At 39.7% G+C, this 23,952-nt stretch overlaps 1 protein-coding gene across 1 annotated transcript in view; it reads right to left on the minus strand.

Moving 5' to 3' along the window:
• FSIP2 (fibrous sheath interacting protein 2) overlaps positions 1 to 23,952 on the minus strand; it is a 100,322-nt gene that overhangs the window by 38,287 nt on the left and 38,083 nt on the right. The window contains exons 12-15 of the mRNA XM_043974641.1: positions 13,947 to 13,983; positions 10,432 to 11,528; positions 8,946 to 10,224; positions 2,168 to 8,855 (exon numbers count right to left, since the gene is read on the minus strand). Coding sequence (XP_043830576.1) covers positions 2,168 to 8,855; positions 8,946 to 10,224; positions 10,432 to 11,528; positions 13,947 to 13,983 — 9,101 coding nt within the window. The remainder of the gene's footprint in view (positions 1 to 2,167; positions 8,856 to 8,945; positions 10,225 to 10,431; positions 11,529 to 13,946; positions 13,984 to 23,952) is intronic.

The raw sequence follows: 23,952 nt of genomic DNA on the forward strand, positions 1-23,952 counted from the left end.
GTCTAGAATCTCAAGGGAATTAATGAAGAAAAGTGGGGAAAAGTAGGCATGTATCACCAAATCTCAATCTTTTAAATTTAAGCATATCATCAAAACTATTTTGTATTGGTTAAAAACAAAAAAAAATGCACAGTGGGTTAGAGAAGATAAGTAACACCAATCCAAACCATTAAAACAGGCATCTTCTGGGCTCAAATTACATGTAAAGGCATTGTGCTAGATAAGGGGAATACAAAGACAAAATGAAAGATAATCCCTGGATACAAGGAACTTATGGTCTACTGGAGGGTGGGCAGGAGAATACAACATTTAAACAAGTAAATACATATACATAGTAATTTGAAGAGTATGGAGGGAGTACTAACAATAATGGGATTGAGAAAAGCTTCCCATAGGAGTTGACACATGAGCTGAACCCTAAAGGAAGCTAGAAATTGCTTCGGAGAGATGAGTACATTCTAGGAATGGTGGACAGCCTATGTAAGGGTCTAGAGGTGAGAAATGAAGACTGGGAAGGGGAGGTGGCACATATTAGCTTGGAAAGGTAAACTAAAGTCATCACCTTCCATGTTCATGAAGCCTGAAATTCCTTGATCTGATCACAGTGCTTTATTATTCCATTTTTCCCCATGTCTCAGGGCCCCTGATCTTGTTCTTTGTCCTCATCCTGAGCTGGTCCAGTCCCTCCACCCTTCAGTTCTTTCCTAGACTATTACCCCTATACTGAATATACTCTCCTCCCTTTCCTATCCTGACCTATTGGTGGACCAGTTCAACTCTACACTATCCTCTTCCTTGAACCTCCTGTTGCTAATCATGCCTCAGATTATTTTTACCATCTACCTCCTCTCATATTTATGTGCTGCTGAATGGAGCTGGAGGAAATCATGAAACTTTGCTGACTACACAAAATGGATATTATCAAAGTATAACACCCATTATCTGCTACAAATTTATATTATCTAATTTCAACTAGGTTCTTATTACCGCAAGGTAGTCCTTCTTTTCCTCCCTGATTCACCATATTACTCTCCACAGTAGCTGTTTAAAAACTTTTGATTTGGGGGCAGCTAGGTAGCGCAGTGGATAGAGCACTGGCCCTGGAGTCAGGAGTACTTGAGTTCAAATCTGGCCTCAGACACTTAAGACTTACTAGCTGTGTGACCCTGGGCAAGTCACTTAACCCCAATTGCCTCACTAAAAAACAAAAACAAAAAACTTTTGATTTCTCCTCAAGTCTCCCAGCAGTCAGTACCCCTTTCCTACCATACCTCAGTTGAGGGCCTCACCTTATACTGAAGTGAAAGAATAGGTCATTCCCTGAGAGCTCTACCTTCTCTCCTCTTCTTTATTTCACATCACTTAGACATCTTTCCCCACTATCTCCTTCATTCCAGTCTTGGATGTAGAGATGGAAGTTCTCCTTGATAAGACTAACTGCTCTACAAAGACCCTTGATCCCATTTCCTCACATCTTTTCCAACAGATCACCTCTACTCCTATCACACTCTCAGTCTTATCTTCAGTCTTGTCCATTATCAGCTATACTGGCCTCACTTGCTTTTCTTCACATATAATGTTCTTTCTCCTGTTTCTGTACCTTTGATGTATCCCCCCCACCCCACCCCCATCTTCCATGCCTGGAATGCTCTCCTCACCTATGAAGGAATATACCTGCATTTCTTAGTTTCTCTGTCTTCCTTTAAGATTCAGCTCATCTCACTTTTTTGGGGGGTGGGGCAATGAGGGTTAAGTGACTTGCCCAGGGTCACACAGCTAGTAAGTGTCAAGTGTCTGAGGCCAGATTTGAACTCAGGTACTCCTGAATCCAGGGCCAGTGCTTTATCCACTGTGCCACCTAGCTGCCCCCTCATCTCACTTTTTACAAGAGGACTTTCCCAGTCCTATCAGCTACTAGGACCTTCCTCTCAAGATTATCTTTCCTCTACTCTATACCTAGTTATACTTGTATGTACCTGGTTATTTACATATTAAAATGTGACCTCCTTGGGGATAGGAGTTGCTTTTGCCTTTTTTGTATCTCCAGTGTTTAGCACAATGCCTAGGACATATTAAGTGCTTAATAGTGATTTTTTAACAAGTTGTTTACTATTTTTTTTCCTAATGTGGTTATGGCTCTTTACTCTGTTGAAATTAGATAACTTACCTCCACTTTGAAGATTCTTGAAAAGTGTGATCACAGATGTGGTGATGTGTCTTGCTATCCGGTTGATTTCAGAGGGACCCAGTTCATAATCAGCAAAAGTAATTACTTCAAATGTTTTCAAAGTTTCAATTTTATCAGCCCTTGGAAGTGTTTTGTTTTCCCACTTTTCAAGTAAAGTAAAATCTTCACTTCCATGAGACATTGGATTTTCATTGGTTTGGATATCTTTTTCATTGGCACAATGGAGTCTTTTTTCCCATGTTCTAAGCAAATTATTTACCTTATCCTTTTGGTCTATAGATTGTGAGGAAATAGAGGATAACGATTGTGACTTTGATATGAAAAATGGTTTCATTGTCTCTACGTTGCTTCCCGTTGCATGTGCCTTGGTCCCCAGGCCATAACAAGACAGAACAGTGTTGACGATATTTTCAGCAGCAAGACATATTTTTAGTGGAGTAACAGTTGTATGGATATTCTTTGGCTCAATATCTGGTTTTAGTTGCTCACAGGAAAATGTTCTTGGCTCCTCCTCAGTCTCTTCTCGGTTCAGAAATGGCATAATATCTTTTAATACCACATCAGCAGGTTCATTGTTTTTCTTGAACAATTTTTGTAAGACACTCCCTTCTGGAAGAGAACTCTCTGGTTGTGTGGGATTTTGTTCAAAATAGTTAAAATTGCTTCTCCTTGAGGATTTATTCCGCCCTTCTCTTCTACTAGGCCCTGGTTCTGATTCAGGCCTGCTCATAGTGCCTGTAGAGGTATCTCCTGCAGAGTATCTGACATGTGAGGAAAGATTAGATGAATTCCTATTATATTTTCCTAATTTTTCCTCTGAAAAAAGCACCGTAGTAGGCACTTGAAAAGGTGGAAGACTTTCCCGAATCGTGACTTCTTTTAACTTGCTATTGGACATTTTCATGGTAGCTGCCACTTCAACTCGGTGAACAGTATAAGTATTTTCAGCTCCTCGAACTGGGCTTTCCTTAGGCATATTTTCAAGCACAGAATCACTGAAATGCACACACTGATCCATTAGGTTACTAATGATTTCACTTGCAACCATGTTTTCTTCTAAGATGTTAATTGGAGATGGTTCTGCTTGGCCGATTTCTTTGTCTAGTTTGCACTTAATTATACTTAGCATGTCACTAACAGCATTAGCTGCATAAGTACGCAGTTCTGAATGAAATGAATGAACCTGAAAAAGGGTTTTTTGTATGTTTTCCTTTGTGATCATACTACTTAACTTTGATTCATCAGGAAAATCATTCAGTGGTTGTAATTTTGGCAATATTCTCCTATTTAGTGGTCTCTGTTGGGCAGGATAAAAATTTTCAATAGGTATTTTCATAATTTCAGAAAATTCATATTTAGAGATATGCTTAAATTGCAAATCTACAAATGCTTCCAAGGTATGTAACACGTTCTCGACAATCTCTCTAGCAATTCTGCTATTAGAACTCAAAGAGAACTGATCCTTCAGTTTTGTACTGTGGGAAGGTACATTGCTCAAGAACTGCCCAGCTGATGAAAAATATTTAGTCCTAGAATGAATCTGTTCTTTTTTTCTTGATAGAGCTTCCTTACTATCAGGAATGGGCATCTCAGTCAAAAAACACAATTGTAACTTTTCAAATAGAATTTCAACAATTTCCCTGCCAAACAAATTAATTTGTGCTTTGGAATCATCAACGCTAGCAGGTGTTCTTTTAAAATTATTACAGAAAATGCTTTCACAAGCCTCAATAGGGGGCATCTTTAAGAGGGAAACAGAACATTCTAACTCTTTCACTTTAATTAAGATCTCACTCAAGACATTTTCAGCGATCATTAGTAGCTTATATTTTTCATTTTCCATGTCATTTGACTCTGTTTGCCACTTATCAAACATTTTCTTAAAAATACCTTCTTTAGGAAAAATTTGTTCTAGCTGTGAAGAAACATTCTCCAAGAAAAAACAGGCCTGAGGTTTGGAAAAAGATTCTGTACCTAACTTCCTTTCTGGAAATTTGACGTCTTCCAAGTGTGCAGATTTAATTTGATAGGTGAAGCTATTTGAATCAGAGGAATATAATTCTTGCAAAACTGTATTAACTAGTTCACTTGCTGCCATGATTTGGTCAGAATTTGGTAAGCTTCCTATGTCGACCATCATTTTACTGCATTTCACCCTTTGGAATTCATTTACAATGGTTTCCAGGATGTTACTCACTATATCTTTGGCATAGTTTTTTAGCTCACATATAGGCAACTTTGCTTGCAGGGGAGAGGTTTTGGCATCTCCTGTCGATAAGACATGTGAAAGGCTAAGGAAAGACTTGGAACGACTTCCTCTCAATGCAATTTTTTCTTCTATGGGTATTTTGGCCTTCCCCTTCCCCTTCGAATTACCAGATATTGCCTGGGATTTCGCCTTACATTTCTGCACTGAGCTGAGTTTCAAGCTTGTTTTTAAACTGCTCCTAAGACCTGGCTTGGGGCTGGTTTTAGCCACATGTTGCCGGGAAGATGCGCTACCATCAGATGGAACATCAGAAGAATATTCTTCTAGGTTCAGAGAAACAAAAGATATGATCTTATTAAGAACCATTTGCACCAGATCTTCACCCACTCTCAAGGGAGAACAGTGCAATGAAGTATCTTCCAACAACATCTTTTTAACACCTGAATGAGGATAAGTTTGAGGCATTAAGGCCTGAGAAGTTTCACTCCTTTTTTCTGATAGTTTAGATACACTGGAACATGATGCTTTTGCCACCAATATATCTTTATTGCTAGTTGCAGTCACTTCTCTCTCTGCTTCACCATTTGCATATATGGATGCCACAACCACCGAGTACATTTTGCCAAATACACTATCAACTATGTCATTTGCTGCAATATTGATGTTGGGCCGAAAAGGTTTTTGGGGAGCCCCATTTGGTGTTTTCATTTTTGATTCAGATATAAGGTGAGAGAGTTCATTAAAAGGAGGTAAATGGCCAATGTCTTCTGTTATTCGTTGATTCACCTTATTTAAAACATCTTCAACTGTGCTGAATATTGGGGCAGCTTCTTCCTGTCTGGACTCGCCATTTCTCATAAATATTTCCTCCAAAACTGTTCTCTGATTTTCATCTTCAGAACTCAATGAGTTTTGTTTCAATGGATATTTTGAAAGAAGAGATATTTCAGTGTTTTTATCCTGTCTTTCTTCCAATAGCACTTCATTTTGCATAGCTATTTGGAGCTTTGATAAAGATGAGCCTTCTTTTAAAGATCTTTTATCACCAAAAGTCTTTAATAAGTTGCTTACAATTTCTCTTGCTATGATATTTTCTTGAAATGAAGCGTTATTTGGATGAGAATACATCTTTTGCATTTCTATGTCTAAATCATTTTTGATAATTGTTAATACAGTACTAGCAATCATGTCAGCATACTCCCTAAGACTGGTTTGTGACAGGTGACTTGTAGATGCAGTGTTTTCTTTATAGCTGGCTAGTGAAGTATTTCTGAGATTTTGTCCAAGAAAAGCTTTGGCTGTAGTTAATTTCAAGGCCTTCATATTTGACTGAACTTGGCCTGGTGCAAGAAAGGGACCTTCATCCTGTAGGTGACTGGAAAGTTCAGTGACGGCAAAGGATTTTTCTTTAGTCTGTGAATCAATGCTAATTAAGGAGTCTACTCTTTTTGTAGCAAAAGATTCTAATCTATTCAGAATGTTTTTAGTAATATAATCAGCATTTTCTTCACATGGGTCAAAAAGAGATCGACTGGCATCATCTGCTTTTGCTACTTGCATTTGCTCATCGTCATCATAAGGAGATTTCATCCTTTTGACCTTGGTCTTTTTCTTTTCTACATCAGAAGGACCACTTCTTGTTTTTTCTTCTGTTACGTCGCTAAGAGTGGGAAGCTCACATTCTGTTTTTGGAGTCATATCACAAAGGGACTTCAGTGGCAAATGTGCCGAAATGGGCTCCTTTATATTTTTGCCAACTATAACAGCAGAACTAAGGTTCTGAAGCACTATGTTTATCATATCATTAGCAATCGTGATAACATCTGATTTAGGAATTGAAAGTTTGGGGCTACTGTCACTTGTACATTCAATTGCCACTTCAACGCTTGCTGCTGGATGTTTAGCTCCTACATCATCCTGATGAAGAGTGGCTGGGGAAAGTGGGGCATGATTCTGATCCAATCTTTTCTCACAAATGTCACTTAAAATATTTTCAACAATACCTTGTATTTGAAATCGAAGTTCTTTTCGATATTCTGTTTTATTAAACATTTTTTCTACGATGCCTTCTTGCAGATCTGAACTATTATCTTTCTCCAATTCGTTTTTATCAGATTTGCCTTTAGTAGATACAATATCTAAAACAGTATTAACCACCTGACTTGCAATATTTCCAGACGTGACGATGTTATGAGTTACAGGACTTTCCAATTCTTTGTCTAGCTCTTGTTTGATTCCTTGCAAGATTTTCCTAGCCACTTCTGTTGCATACTTACTTAGTTTAGAGACAGACAAGTGACATGCTGATGCCACATTTCCTGCTGTACTAAGATCCACCGAGGGATAAGAAATTTGCTCATCAGGAGAATGGACATCTTTTGTAGGTAACAACTCTTTGCTTAATGAAGTAGGTTCTTGGGGTGTAGGCAAAGCCCTTGTGGTGCTAAAGCTAACTGAAGGGTAAAAGAGAGATTTGACTTTAGAAGTAGCAAAAGATTCCAAATTGCTTATGACTGTTTGTACAATATCTTCAACTACATTGACCTTAGTCAGTCTCTCAACATTGAGTGAGGAATGCAGCCGACGTGGTTCTCTATTCGGTGCTGTCGGATACACAGTTGTCTTTCTTTGACTACTTTGTTCATGAAAAGGAATATTGGCTGAAAATGTGATACTTTTATACCTACTTTGTCTTGTATTTCTGTCTGTCCTGGCAGCAGAATAAAGCTTTTGAAATACAGTCTTAATAATATCATCTGCAACAACAGTTACATCTGCTTCAGACACCAAAGTGCCCATAGTTTTATCTATGAATTGAATGAACGTTTTAGTGACAGGTTGCTCTGAAGAGTGAGAAATGCCACATGAATGGGAATTGGAGAGAGGAAGTACGTTGAGTTGATTAACTAAAGCATTCTGGAAAATTTCATTTAAAACATTTCGGATAATTGGCACTACGGGTGACTTCTGTGGTTCTTTCAGTTCCACTTCAATCTTCTTTAAGGTTTTTTCCAAAACCCATTGCTTAACTGTGTCCTCCTTATCCTCATCACCTGGTGGCTCTCCCTCTGCTTGTTCAGAGTCTTCCAAAAATGCATCTGATTCAGCACCTCCGGGAAGAAAGTTGCCATAGACTGGCTTATATCGGTAATATTCGATACCTCTCTCTTCTGACTCAGGTTCTTGAAATATTTCTGGAGACACAGCATCTAAAATTAAATTGACCAGATTTTTGATCACCAATTTTTCTTGAGGTGGATTGTTAACTTTTGCTTCAGAATCCGATGGGTTTCCATTTAATTCTACCTGAATAGCCTTCAAAATGGCACTTGATACCTTTTTGGCATTTATCTTTAGAGTGGATTGCAGATGATCATCATGAGTTTCCACTTTGGTTGATGTACTGGCTTGTGGTGACAGCCAGCTACAGTTTTCATTTCTTGTAGTACCTCTAGACCACAAATTTAAATTGGCAAAGCCCTCCAATTTGTTAAAAACAATTTTAAGAATATCTGAAGCCACCGTTTTCAGATTCTTTCTACGGAATCCTAGTATGCTTGCTCTCCTAGAAGGATCAGCATCTTTCATCTTATGGCTAGACACCTCTTTACTGTCTTCCTGTATAGCATCGGATACCATATAAGATATTACATCTGTGCACTTGGCCACTTCCTCCACCACCACAGTAGGATATAGGCTGTCCCCATCTAGATCACTTGAAGTTTTCCTAATTTCAAAACTGGGAGGGGGTTTGTGATCCATCTCAGAACATAATTTTTCAAGGATGTCTTCAAGAATACCATTAGAAACTACTTGAATATTAGAATGCAACGTTGGAGTTGCTCTCAAACTCTCGTCAGTACACTCTTCATGAACAGATACATGACTCACACTAGGGAGCAGAGGTTCTCCCATCATTTTGTTCAACATTTCAAATAGTGTATTACCAATTCTTTCTAACACTTGAGATCTGGCTGCCTCATTGATATTCTTTCCACTAAATACACTATGTAGAACACAAGGTATAATTGGACATTTTTGAGATTGAAAAGGAACCTTCACTTGAATACTAGAGGAATGACAGGCGATTGTTTTTTGACATTGCCAACTTGTCGATCCTCTTTGCACATCAATATAGTCAGTTTCAACAAAAGTATCAGGAATTGGCATGTCTGGTGGAAAGATGGGATCCTTTTTATCAGGACTTCCACCAGATAACATCTCACAAATACATGTTACTAATGAACTTGCCATAACATCATCATTGAGATTTGATACAACAGATTCTAGTTCTCTATCAGAGAGAGGAAAACCATCTCCGTCTATAAAGGTTACTGGGGGCTCGGGCTCCCTGACAGTTTTTTTCTTCTTATTGACTTCCAATTGATTGCGAATAGCACCTAAAACTATGTTCACAACTTTGGTTGTATAAGCACTAAGTTGTGATCGAATTTTTGAAGGTGAAAACAGTTTTGAGCATAAAGAGGTAGGTGTTTGGTCTCTGCTTGGAGATCTCTGGAAAATTGAAGTAGTTTCATGGTGCTCCGGCCTAAAGCACCTTCGCAACTTTGGAAAAACAAATGATTTCAGCTTTTTAAAGATTGTGCGGATGATCTCATCACTAACATCATCAGCTTCAGGGATTTCTTCAGTTGCTGGAGATTCAAGCCAGGGAGGTTGTGCTTGATCTATATTGAAGAGAGATTTCATCTTCTTGTCACTCTCAAACCATATTTTCAGTGGCTCTTTGGGTACCAATGGAGCAATCTGATGAATTTCATATATTTCTTTGATCTCAGGGGAAATATCTTGAGCATCTATAGAGGACTGATAAAGTGAAGTAGTACTGGAATCTTTGTTAACATCTGAAATTTGACAAGATGAAGCTGTATGAAGTATTTTCAACACTGCGTCTGTCATGTCATTAGCCACTATATTGATTTCTGATGTTGAGAACATCTCATTCTTAACTTGGTCCATCCATTCTTCAGGGGACAATCCATGAGGCATTGCAGAGGCAAAAGATGAAGTTTCTGTAACATCTTGATAGCTCACCTGACTAGAGGGCATGATCAGCATTTCTCTGAGCATGTCAGTTAAAATGTCTGCAACAATATTTTCTGATGCTTTCTGTATTTGATATTTTTCATCCTGGCTGAAACCTAACATTTGCTTTTTTGGCTTTACTTCTTCTGTAAGTTTGTCTTCACTTGAATTAGGTTGTAATTCAGACTGTGATCCCCAGTCACGAAATGCTACTCTGCCACGGGAAGCAGGCCTTGTAGGTGATTTGGCTCTTCTCTTGTGTCCAAGACTAGTGTCTTCCCTCTTAAATTGTTCTTTCATAGCCTGTTCTCGCAATAGTGCTTTCTGATCTCTGACAGATGACACAAGGACACTTTCCACCATTTTGTCTATTTCTTCATTATCATCATCTGAATAAAAGACCATGCCAGGAACATTAACAGGTGGAAGTGGTTTTCCAGACCGAAGACCAACCTTTGACACCGTTGTGCCTGTGAGCCTGTACTCTTCCTTAAGAAAAGTAGGGCTTTGTAGTCTGGAACGTTTACTTTGAGTAATGTCTATTCGCACTTCTTCTTCTTCCTCATTCAGTTCAGTGAAGATATCATCAAGTAGCTGCAAGACTATTATGGTTTCTTCAGATGCAATTAGTCTCTCGTTGTCAAGTTCGGTTTGTATATAACCCAGTATGGTGCTGATTGCTTCTTCAACATAACCAACCACAGAAGATTGTGAAAAAATGTTCGACACTATGTTTTGGATTTCTTCTTTTACAATTACACTAGCAACATCCGATTCAGTACTGTGAACAGGCACAGACATAGGCACAGACATGGGCACAGACATGGGCACAGACACGGGCATAGACACAGACACGGGCACAGGCATAGGCACAGACACAGACACGGGCACAGGCATAGGCATAGACACAGACACGGGCACAGGCATAGGCATAGGCATAGGCAAAGACACCGTGCTAGTACTAATTTGGGTGGCTACTTCACTATACTTTTTGGGTGGCTTTTCAACAGGTTGTTCCTCAACAGTAACTTCTGCTGCTTTTGTTTCTTTTTGATGAGACAAGTTACTTGTCTTGGAAGCTGCAAATGTCATCAACTTTTCTAAAATAACATGCACCATGTCCTCTGCAATGTCACACATTGGTTCCATAGAACCAGAGACTGTTGCTTTAAAGGGCATTTCTGGTTTGCTAGTAAAATGTTCTTCACTGGAAGAGGCACCTGACTTGAAGGTGACTGACAGGTCTTCTTGTGAAAAGATCTCAATGCATTTTTTTTCAACTGCAGACTGTAGCTTATCGAGCATATTTTCAACAATATCTGCAGCTGCTGAGCAGACATCCACATTGGAGAGCACACTGTCTTTGCCAGTTTCAAGATGGTCAACAAAAACTTCAGCCGTAACAGCAGAGAGAGAGGGAATTGCTTGAGTTAAATCAGATAGTATTTCTTGAAAAATGTTTTCCAAAATCATTTCCGTTTCTTCTTTTAGGTGACATTTAAAATTCACAAAAACATTTTTTAACTCCTTTACCTCAGTGACAGGTTTTTCTTTTTCTTCTGGGGAATCAGTAGGTAATTCTTCTGTTTCTGTAGTAGCATCCTTCTTCTCACCAACTTCAACTGGAGATAAAAGTTGACTGTCAGACTTACAGGTCCTTACCTTGGGGACATCATAGCTCATTCCCATCTTGTTATACTTAAATTGAGCTACTGTCTGTCCCTTCTTGCTGGAATATGTTCCTTTCAAGATGGTGGTTTCAATTTGGGTAGGTCTTGAGATTTTTGTTACCATAGGTTGCCCTTCTGTCACTGTAGGCAAGTTTATTGTCTTGGGGCTGACATCTGTACAACTGATCTTTTTAGCTGTGGCTGCAGAATAAGCTCTGTATGCAAAGTCATCACTGCAAGTACTACAGAAACTTGAGCTACCCGATGAGAGGACCGAATCATCAGATAGCGGGTATAGATTTGTACGCAACCTTTCTTCATACATTGTGATGGCTGGATAGAGAATACTGGTCACTGTAGCCACAACCCATGTCATTACATTCTGAAGTATGTTATTTAATTCTTCAGCAGATATCTGCAAAGAAAGTAGATGGGGATGGATAGAGAATTGAAACATTAACAGGCTTCATGTGTACAAAGTGACTTACCTTGCACACTCCTTATCACAGAAGGCACACTAGAAGAAGCTGGAATAAATTCACAGTTTAGAAAAGGATGCAGTCTGAAGAGAATCCATCCATCAAGGTGTGAGAATACTGTAAACCGTATGGGTGAAGGGAGTACTCAAACAGGTGAAATTACAATTCATTCAAATTACCGAACAAACATCATTATTAACCAAGTATCTTGCTCTTAGTAGACACAATGTTTACTGAATCATAATTTTGTCATTATAATGCAGCTGGTGGCACAGTGGATAGAGCATCAGATCTGGAGTCAGGAAGACCTGAGTTCAAATATGGTGTCACTTATGAGTAGTTTAATCTTGGACAAATCACTTGACCTCTGTCTCAGTTTCTTCATCTTTAAAATGGGAATAATAATAGCACCCATCTCTCAGGTTTGTTGCGAGGGAAAATGAGATAATATTTGCTAAATGCTTTGTAAACCTTAAAGTGCTATCATTAGTATTGTCATTATACACAGTGTCCCAAAAGTCTTAACACAGTTTTTTGTTTTGTTTTGTTTTGCGGGGCAATTGGGGTTAAGTGATTTGCTAAGGGTCACACAGCTAATAAGTGTTAAGTGTCTGAGGCCGGATTTGAACTCAGGTCCTCCTGACTCCAGGGCTGGTGCTCTATCCACTGCACCACCTAGCTGCCCCTTAGCACAGTTTTAAGCTATTAAATCTTAAAGCTTCAAACTCTGCTACAATTTTTGAAACACTGTATATAAGAAGAAATAAAGATCTTCCATCTCCAGAGAAGTCCAGAGAGAAGGAGAGACTAGGACACATTAGCCATCTGAGAAAGGTCTCCTTGGAGTCAGGCTCCCTGGTCTGAATCCTTCTTCCAACATTTATCAGCTACGTGACCATGGACAAGTTAGTTCACCTCCCCAGGCCCCAGTTCCCTCCCCTGTGAAATGTGGGTAACACCATTTATAATCTAGGCTTCACAGGGTGGTCATAAAGCCCCAAAGAGCTAATAAATGGAAGCACTATGTAAATCTGAAATTGGCAGATAGCAGCTATCATTAGTAGCCTAGAACAGGGCCCTGTGATTTGGCCCTGAACCAAAAACTCCCAGGGCATTCTATCATTTGCTCTGCTGCTGGATGTTACTGTATATGGAAGAAGCATGTGAGCCAATATACTTGTCTTATATAGTTGTACCCTAAAAGGATGGTTCCTAGAGGTAAATCTGAAAAATGCATGGAGAATTCTGGGTGCTTGTGGGAATCTACCCTTGGCAGAGCTGGGGAATTAAAGATACCTTGTTTTCTACAATCCAGAGGTAACAGAAGGCAGGCCTACACTGAGGTTTCTAGACTGGCTATACAGAAAGCAATATGAAATCAATATAATCCTAAAAAGTTGTGGGTAAAGTGAAATTTGGTAAATAAGAATTCTCTTTTCCCACCGACTACCATTATGAAATTTGATGGCCATGCATCCCCATAAAGATAAAAGCTAATCATTTGGCACCAGCATCTGTTATTGTGTAAGGATGTCTTATGTGTTTGTATCAGGTGTGTGTATGTGTGGTATGTAAAGGTATGTAAAGATGTCAGCATAGACACTGCTCCTCTTTCCTGACTCAGGATTTAGGGCTCATGACATGAGGCCACCTGGCATTTCCTGATCCCATTTCCAATTTCAAGCAACAAAAGCTCATATAGAGAGTGTTAACTTTTACAAAATGATTTCCTCCCAACAGTGTTGGGTGATAGGTAATACAAATATCATTATTCCGAGATTCCAACCTGAGGCCTACCTAGTCACATGGCACAGACATGGCAGAGATGGGCCTGGAACCCAGATCTTGTGGCTCCAAGTCTGACATTCTCTTTCCACTATTAGATGCTGCCTTGTCTGGACAGTCTTGCCCATACCCTTCTGAAACCTGAGACCAGAGTAGATATGGGCGTCCTGGACCATTTGTCCGGGAATTCCCCAGGATAGTCTGAGCATCCACCAAGGAACAGTCTGAAAAGACATTGTTAGCTCCCTGGCATGAGGTCAGGGTGGGCTTGGGATATCTGGTGGCTGTCAAGTTCCTTAAACCTTCCTAGAGTTTCCATGGCTTCTCTTAGGAAGTGATATGTCTCTTTCAAAGACATGATATTGGTCTTCTGCAAACAAACCTCTTGTCTCTCTCCAGTAGCAATAGTTGCTCTAAATAGAAGGAGAGAGACTAGAGTGGCATCTAGACAGAGGGGAGACTAAATGACTGTCGTGGACAAGGTGATCTGCTGCATTGCTTTCTACCGTATAACCCAACAGAAAATCAAACTGCCACCTTGTTATCTCCACACATCCTTTCATACATACCTTGTCATGTAGACCATTTTGCAGGAGATGATGATGTCTGAAAAGCAAACAGAGAATTACTGTTGAGTTTTTTGCTTCAGTGTTTACAAAAAAGCTAGACACCTTCTTTCCATAGTCCTCATTGTGAAATCGAAGGTTTGTATGTATTTGGGAGAGTGTTAGGAATTCACAAAGAGGAGAAAATCTTTCTCAGGGTCCTTCTTGTCCTGTCAAGTAGATTTTGGTCTCTATGATAGACAACTGTTGTTCAGGTCACTGCATAAGTAGTATGGGGCATCTGACCACACTGCCATTATCACACCCTGGCTCCCCCTAACTAGGTCTGTGGGGAGCTGGAACACGCTGAAATGGTTTGCCGTAGGGATGAGATATTCCCTTGAATTCCGTGGGGTTCCACCATGGCATTTAATGAACACAACAACTTGAACTTTGTATCTAATTTTGAACTAGACTCAGAGAACCATAAAATTATAGAATCTCAGAGTTGGAAGGGACCTCAGAGCCCATCCTGTCCAATCTGTCCAAATCCGTATCTGCTGAACTGAACAGAATTGGGTAGCTATGGATGAGCTGGAAAGTGTCCAGAAGACAATAAAGAAGAGACTGAAAAATCTAGAGATCATGCCATATGAGGACAGATGAAAGGAACTGGAAATGTGTAACCTTGGAAAGGGAAGGGAAGACATGATGGCAGTCTTCAGATAATTTGAAGGGCTAGCTGTTGTGTGGAAGCTGGATTAGATTTATTCTGCTTGACTCCAGGGGGTGGCAGCTGCTGAGAAGCAGGTGGAAGCTTTCCATTTCTGCAGAGGTCACTACCAGCTTTCCAGTTGATTTGCAATGCCTGAGTTATGACCTGACTGACACTTGACTTTCCCAGATCCAAGCAGTTGCCAAATCTTGCTTCCAAATCTTGCATGTGTCAGATGACTCACTCTGTCTTAGGCCTAGTTCAGGCCCTTCCCCCTCTCTCCTCTGGACCATTGTGCTAGCCTCCTGTTTGGTCTCCTTGCCTTGCCTCCTCCCTTTCCACTCCCTCCTCCACGTAGAGACTAAAGTGATGTTCCTAAAGTCCTTGTCTGACCAGGTCATTGCCCTGTATAAGAAGCTTTAGGGGCTCCTCATTGCCTCTAAGATCACAACCACTGATATTCTCTTTTACACCTAATTCCTGAGAAATGCAGATTATGAATTGCATTCAATCAATATAATAAGACTTGATGTTTAGCTAAGGTCTGCTGTGAATTATTAAACTTAATTAAGCTAGCTTGTATTAGTAAGTTGTTAGAATTTAACTTCCCTGCTCTTGTGCGTTAAAGTACCTTATTTTGTAAGACTTCCCCCTTTCTGTGTGAGTTAAAGTTCCCCTCTTTGGCTATGAGTTAATTCTTCACTCAGACTCATGAAAACTTACAAAACACTCTATCATGCTGTAGGGACCAATTTTTAATTGGGGAGTGTTAGCTAGGCAGCTTGCTGCAATATTGGGGCAAGGAAGGAGACAGCCAGCCTCCCTCAAAACAGAGCAGGATTTATTTAACAAGAACGAACTTAAAAAAACACAAATAGGATCAGTAGGAGCAAGGGAAAGGAAAATTATACAACCTGAACAACACCACCGCCCAGGAATCAGCTGAGAACACACAGCAGCGTCCTGTCACCTTCTAGCTTCACACTAGAATGGTGGAAAACCTCCCTTCTTCCCAGTAGACCCCAGGCTGACCACACACAGCCCCCAGCCAATTGGCTGGCTGCTCTGATAGTCACATGACTGCCCTCACTAGGCTTCCAATCATTATAATTTTGTCAGGCCCATGTAGGCGTCAGCAGTGGTGATGACTTGAGGTGCCAGCGCCATGGCAACGGCTACAACCAGTGGGTGGAGCACCGTGCCATTTGCGGAGCCCCAGACCAGTGCCTGCGCTGAGGTTTTTTAAAATTCTAGCCAAAAGATAGGGTCATAAAAACCTCAAATAACAATTAATTCTTTACAATGCTCTCATAATCAATGAGTTGCTTCATTAATCATAGATAATGGAGTCAAAGAAAAAAACTGAGCTTTGATTTAAAGTCACATGAAGTTGGGAATGCCAATAGCCCTTATGTTACAAATCAACCTACTTCCCTATTCCTGTAAATCCTATGAATGTGCATTAATATCACAAAATGCATTATTATACAAATACTGTGATGATTACTGTCATGAATATGCCTTTTTATTTGTTCCTCTTTTTACTCTAAAAATGTTCTCTATTAACCCCTCAGTTTATGCTTGGCTACTGAGAAGCCTTGGATACGTTTTATTGGCAATTGCTAGTGTTGCTCAGAACTCTGTGCCTCGGTTTCTCTTTTGCAGATTTTTATTGCAACACCCCTAGAACTTCAAAGAAAGGGTAGAGGGATTTCCTTGCAGTTTCTATCCCTATTTCTGTGCATATAACTATAAACCAACTTTTGTGCCTGTCTTCATTTCTCATTGTCTGCAGGCTCCATCTCCCTGATGTTTTTTTTTTTTTTAAGTGAGGCAATTGGGGTTAAGTGACTTGCCCCGGGTCACACAGCTAGTAAGTGTTAAGTGTCTGAGGCCAGATTTGAACTCAGGTACTCCTGATTCCAGGGCCGGTGCTCTATCCACTGCGCCACCTAGCTGCCCCTCCCTGATGTTTTTAAACAAGCATTTATTAAGCACCTAAATGCCAAGCATGTGTTAAATACTTTACAAACATCTCATTTTATACTCACAAAAATTCTGGGAGGTAGGTGTTATGATTATCCCCAGTTTACAGATGAGGAAACAAACTTTGGCAAAGACCAAACTTTTGCTCTTCCCAGTAATCTACCTTTTGCTAAGGAGTTAGTGTGACACAACGGAAAGAACATTGGTTCTGGTATCAGAGAGCAGGTTCAAATCACACCTCTGTTACTTTTTACCCATGTAATCTTGGGAAAATCTCTTCTCCCCGGACCTCACTTTCCTCCTCTGTAAAATGAGGTTGGACTAAATGACTTCTGTACCTGCATTTTTCTAGTATTGTTTTTTGCATTTGATTAATTAATATGAGATCACATTTCACCACACCATAATTTAGTTACAGGACAAATCTCAATCAAATCAAATTTGGATTTACAACCACAACATCAAATTTCAATTTTCTAGGGCTGTCACCTTTGCTTTAACATTTAGAGCTCAGAGTTAATAATTAGCTCATATATAAAGGTTCTCAATAGCACTTTCACCTTTCCATAAACTTTTAATTTATTTTCTCTCAAAAATCACCCACAGAGCCAAATCATTTCCTTTCATGTTCATAACCTGGCCTCATCTTCTCTTTCACTTCAGGGGGAGACAGATTTTTGTGCATTAAAAGAAATCAATTAACATGTTATAAATGGGGATACACGATTAGGTAATCTGATTTCTAATTGGAGGAAAGATTAGGGGCTTTTCAAGTTGGGAAGGAGGTGAGTGAGTTTCAAGAGTTGGGAAAGGGGAGAGCAAGCAGGTAGACATTTCCAGATGTGAAACAGGATGTCACTCAGTTCTTATGATTGGCAATCGGGTGGAATTTACAGGAAAATGAAACTTAGGTTTCAAAATGGAGTCAGTTTGGTTCACACAATTCCCACAGTCTCTCACTTTAGTAATACCTTCATAATACATAGCAATCTTCTGTTTGGTAAAATTCACCTCCAAATTATGGTAACTTAATTGCCACCTCTTATTAACCTTTTCTTGACCGTGAAAAGAGAAAAGCTTGTTTAAATCAGGAAGCAACTTAAAAAGGAGTAAGATTTAACTAAGGAATAGAAAGGGCGGTTTAAATTTAAGAGGGGTCTGTGTGGAGAAAACACCTAGCCCACCCCCACCATCACCTGAGTGTAGACCCTAGAAAAATATTCCCAGTGATATAAAGGAGGGGAGATGCCCAGGAACTGGGAATATCTTTTGGAAAGGCTGAAAGAGAACTTTCAAAGCTTTATATAACAGAATTGTTTAGGTAGACTAGAAGCAAAGTCACCAAAGAAAATCAGAAAGAAACCATTGTAAGCTCTGAGGAACCTCAAGAGCCTATTGCAATTAACTGGGGTTGTGCAAAATTTTGTGTGAACTTGCAAAGGAGAAATTCTATAAAATAAAGATTAGTTTAGATAATTTTGGATATGATTAGGAAATACAGTACTCTACTCCTGAAAGCCTATTCCAGGGCATATTCCCCAGTCTTTAGAATCTCATGAGCTCCAAAGCAAGGGGATGGGAATGTGAGGCTGCCACTTGGAATCTCTCCCTATCTTTTGCCCAGAGTTAAAACTGAAAAGCCAGGTTATGAACAGAAAAGGAATTGAGTTGGCTCTGTGGGTGATTTTTGAGAGAAAATAAATTAAAAGTTTACGGAAAGGTGAAAGTGCTGCTGAGAACCTTTGTAAATGAGCTAATTGTTAACTCTGAGCTCCAAATTTTTAAGCAAAGGTGACTAATAGCCCGGTAAAATTGAAATTTTGATGTTGTGGTTATAAATCCATATTTTTTTTTAGTGAGGCAATTGGGGTTAAGTGACTTGCCCAGGGTCACACAGCTAGTAAGTGTTAAGTGTCTGAGGCTGGACTTGAACTCAGGTACTCCTGACTCCAGGGCCGGTGCTCTATCCACTGCGCCATCTAGCTGCCCCTATAAATCCATATTTGATTTGATTGAGATTTGTCCTGTGACTAAATTATGGTGTGTTGAAATGTGATATAATAATTGTGGCATCAAATGCAAAAAAACAACCCAGAAAAATGCAAGGAAACCTGAGTTACACTCCCATCTCAGAAATATGTTAGTTGTGTGATATTAAGCAAATTATCTTGTCTCTTTACCTTAGTTTCCAGATCTATAAAGAGGAAAATAATAATGGAACCCACTTCCCAGGGTTGTTGTGAGGATCAAATGATATAATGATTGTGAAGTATTCAACACGGTGCCTGACATTTGGTAAGTGTGTACATATGGTATATGGTAAGTGTAGTGTGTTATTAGGATACAAGGAAACTTGATGTTATTTAAAATTGATGATCACCATTGTATTCCTTTAGTCTCTTTCGTTTCATGGTGTTTGTATTTGCTAAATTTTCTGGGTTAAATTGGTGACATGTAAATCTCCCATCTCAAAATTAGTCCATTATGAACACTTGTAAGTAGTTGGATCTGCAGCCTGCCTTAATTTACCTATACAGTCTATTTAACAAGATTTGTACATCATGATTATTGTTCTTAGATTCTCCATTAGCTATTGTACCAAACTATGCAAGAGGATGCTTCCCAGTGGTCATTTCTTGGGATATAATGTTGATGGTGAGCATAAGCACATTAAAAATCTTATAAACTTGGCTTATAGATAAATGATCTAGATGGGGAGTGGTCTAGCTCCCTCGCCAATTTAATCTAAGGGGAGAATTGGGGGAATTGGAAGAATTGTATAAACCAAACTGACTTCATCTTGTAAAACTGACTCCATTTTGAGACCTAAATTTCATTTTCCTGTAAATTCTACCTACTTGCTAATCATGGAATTAAGTGATATCTTGTTCCACACCTGGAAAAGTCTACTTGCTCATTCTCTTCTTTCCCAACTCTTGAAACTCACTCATTCCCTCTCCCGACTCAGAAAGCCCCTAATCTTTCCTCCAATTAGAAATCAGATTACCCAATCTTGTATCCTCAAATGTATCCTGTTAATATTCTTTTAATGCATAAAAAAGTCTGTCTCCCCCTACATTCAGGGTCTAGTGCCAAGTCTAGTCCCAGAACTGATTGGTTATATAATTGGCATGAACTGCTTAATAAATCAATCTACTCAGAAGCTCAAACCTTTGTTTACTCAGTTATTTCAGATTTTACCTATCACAAAAGTCACACCAATTTTGTTCCATACTTACGTGTTTGAGAGAACTTGAGAAAGGAAGGCTCCTTGGGATGGTTGTCCTAAGGAAAAAAAACCACCATTATTTGCTTGTAACATTCAGGGAGAGAAGAGAGGGGGGAGAGGGAAGGGAGGAGAGAGAGAGAATGAGAACGAATCCCTCTTGGTTCCATTTGAAAATATAAGCACAACCTCTAAATTGGGTATTCGTTTTTCTGCTGGGAGGCAATGTGAATGCGTTCATTATTAATTTAATTCATCCACTTGCTCAAAGTTTGGGTCGTTGTTTATGTGTTTCCCTTCTGTCTTCCCACTCAAATATTGTCTAGCTTACATTATAAGTTCCCAGAGGATATGAAGTGGCTACTGACAATTTGCTTAAGACATTAGCTTGCAAAACTCTGCAGGTAGACAGGGGCTGAATAAATATTTTGGGATAATGGTGGTCATAATATAAGCCTTTTCAAAGAACATGTATGTAGCTGTACAGGGATGATGGATACAATATTCTGTCCATGGTTACAATATTCCTGTTGAAATACAATTTTTGAAAAATAGAATTATATTAGGAGGATCCATTTCATTCAAGGGCTCTTATTCCCTTTTGCATCCTGGATCCCTTTGGGCAGACTGGTGAAGCCTATGGACCCCTTCACAGAATGTTTAACATAAAATACGTAGGAGTCCAAAGGAAACCAATTATACTGAAATACAATTATCAAACTATTTTTAAAAACAAGTTCACAGATCCCCCATTTAAAACCTCTAGTCTATTTCAAACTAGCTCATGCTTAGAGAGTTATTCAAGGTACTTCCTCTTTGAGCTTGGTATTTATAGCATCAGATATTGAGGTCTAAGATAGACCTTAGAGGCCATTAAATCCACTTCCACCTCATTTTTCCCACAAGGAAATTGAGGCACAAATTGTGATTTGCATAAGAGCCCAAAACTAATACTGTCTGAGAATGGATTTGAACCCAGATCCCTCATGATTCCAAGTCCAGTGTCCCTATGCCGCCCTCTCTTTGAGTTAGTTCAAAGTAGAAGGCAAGTTCAGAGTAAAGGCTAACTAACTGCTAATTCTTTTATTTCTCTCAAGTACTTCAGGGAGCTATGATTTCCTTGGTGATGGTGTTCCCTGTTCTGACACAGATTGACATTTGTCTCCAACCTGGGTAGACAATCTTTATAAATTGTTGTGGCCCAAAGAATTCATCACCTGATAGACAACCACTTGGCAACGAACCTGCCAAATTCAGTTTAGCAGGTCCCTAGATGACAGACCAGGGGTTCATCTTGGAAGTCTTTCCAGCCTGGGGGATTGACCAGAGCTCAGCTTCTCCCCATTGTCTCAACCTTCCAAAATCCCAGGTTCAACCTCCAATTCCCCATGAGGCATCTGAGGAGTACTATGAAGGAAGTTGGTTCTCTTTCAACCAAGATAAATGACTAAGAGAAACTAATGGATTGTAAGAGTTTGTGCAAAGAGAGCCTTCCTTAAGTCCTTTGTGCTGCATTGGGATTTGCAAGCCTGTTGAGAATACATTTATATTTCATTTGGGAGGAGAGAAAAACTAGATATGGAAATGTGCAGGGGTACCAAATAGTGAGCCTGATGAAATGGCTATTTAAAATCCTTCTTCTTCAGTTCAAATAAAAATATGTTTACACATGGGACCATCTGAACTCCATGACCAAAAAACCCTAAAAGCTAAGACATTATATTTCAAGAAACCTTAAAAGAAAACTACCCACATCTCTTAGAATCAAAGGGCAAAACATAAATAGAAAGAATCTACTTGGGGCAGAGCCAAGATGGTGGAAAGAAGCCAGGAAGTTGCCTGAGCTCTCCTGAGTTTCCCTCAAAAAACCCATTAAATCAAATCTCTAAACAGATTCTGGAACAATAGAACCTATAGAAAGACAGAGAGTCTCAATCTTCCAACTTGAGATAATTTAGAAGACTTCAGTAAAGGTCTGTCTCACTTGGGCAAAGGGAGAGTGCAATGCAGCTCAGAGCAGCACAGAAGGGGTCTGGGAAAGTCAGCAGGAAGTTCCTTGCTATAGCACAAATCAGTAGCTGAGGTCCTTTGGTCCTGATTCAGCAGGCTGGTGGCATAGCAGGCCAGTTGTGAGATCCACCAGCCCTGGATGAAAGGGCAAACTGTCAGCTAGAGAACCACCCACAGGACAGGCATGCCTTGGCCAAGCCATCCCAGCACAGGGAGCAGGTCTAGGGCTTGTGAGGCCTCAGAGCAGAAAGCCAGTGACCAGGCCCTTATCTCCCAGCACAAGAAGCTTGCAACAGTGGCCCCTGTGCCCCAGGAGCAGACCTCAACTTTAAAGGTAAAAAAAAATATAAGCCAAAATATGAGTACGAAACAGAAAAGGGCCCTTAACATTGAGAGCTTCTGTGTAGACAGGGAAGACCAAAACACAAATTCAGATGAGGACAATACCCTCAAAATGCCTACAAGTGAAGCTGCAAGGTAGAAGACGAATTGGCCTTGAGACCAAAAAGCCTTCTTGGAAGGGCTCCAAAAGGATTTTAAAAATCAAATGGGGGGCAGCTAGGTGGCGCAGTGGATAAAGCACCGGCCCCGGATTCAGGAGTTCCTGAGTTCAAATCCAGCCTCAGACACTTAACACTTACTAGCTGTGTGACCCTGGGCAAGTCACTTAACCCCATTGCCCTGTAAAAAAAAATAAATTAAAAAAAAAGAAAAATCAAATGGGAGAAGAAAAAATGGGAAAAGAAATGAGAGAAATGAAAGTAACACAAGAGAAATTATGAAAAAAGAATCAACAGCTTGGAAAAGGAAGCAGAAAAATTGACTGAAGAAAACAATTCCTTAAAAAATACAATTGGCCAAATGGGGAAAACAGTTGGTCAAAAAGAAAAGGAGGTGCAAAAGTTTAATGAATAAAATAATGCCTTAAAAATTAGAATTGGGCAGATGGAAGCTAATGACTCCATGAGACACCAGTAATCAGTCAAACAGAATCAAAAGAATGAAAAAAAATAGAAGAAAATATGAAATACCTCACTGGAAAGACAACTGACCTGGAAAACAGATCCAGGAGAGACAATTTGAGAATCATTGGACTGCCTGAAAGCCATGGTCAGAAAAAGAGTTTAGACACCATATTCAAGGAAATTATCAAGGAGAACTGCCCTGATATTGTAGAATCAGGGGATAAAATCATCATTGAAAGAATCTACTGGTCACCTCCTGAAAGAGACCCCAAGAGGAAAACTCCAAGGAATATTGTAGCCAAATTCCAGAATTATCGGGTGAAGGAGAAAATACTCCAAGCAGCCAGAAAGAAACAACTTAAATATCATGGAGCCACAGTAAGGATTGCAAAGGACCTGGCAGCTTCAACATTAAAGGATCGCAAGGCTTGGAATATGATATTCCAGAAGGCAAAGGAGCTTGTATTGCAACCAAGAATCAACTACCCAGCAAAACAGAGTATTCTCTTTCAGGGGAAAAGATGGGCACTTAGTGAAATAGGGGAATTCCAAGGTTTCCTGAAGAAAAGACCAGAACTGAACAGAAAATTTTATCTTCAAATACAAGACTCAAGAGAAGTATAAAAAGGTAAAAAGGGGAAAAAAGAATCAGCAGGTTATATTATGGTGTAGTGTTTATGGTGATAACTACAAATTTACTCTGAACTGATTCCCCATCCAGTCCCCCTACCCAGCCTGGGGCTGTCTTTGTCATTTCCAAACTCTTGATGGACTTATGGACCCCCCCCCCACCTTCCCCCAAGCAACTTATCTCCTCCCAATGTTTCCCTACCTTAATCCCTGGACTTTATGATTATTATGTAAAAGAGCCCATCTATATTAAGTAGTTTCCAGTCAGAGTTACTATCCTCTATACTTAGGAGCAGTTCTATTGTTTCTTTTGTTAAAGGTTCATTTACATTAAGTAGTTGTACATGACTCTGGAGCTTTCCTTTGTTCTGTTACCCCATCAAAACCCTATCCCCTGTTCCCATCTTTGGGTATTCCTAGGTTCCAAGCTTTTCTATACCACAAGCTATAGTTCCTCTGCCCTGATTAAAGACCGTATTTCTCCTATATCGATTATTT

This window comes from Dromiciops gliroides, chromosome X, assembly GCF_019393635.1.
Source record: "Dromiciops gliroides isolate mDroGli1 chromosome X, mDroGli1.pri, whole genome shotgun sequence".
NCBI lineage: Eukaryota > Metazoa > Chordata > Mammalia > Microbiotheria > Microbiotheriidae > Dromiciops > Dromiciops gliroides.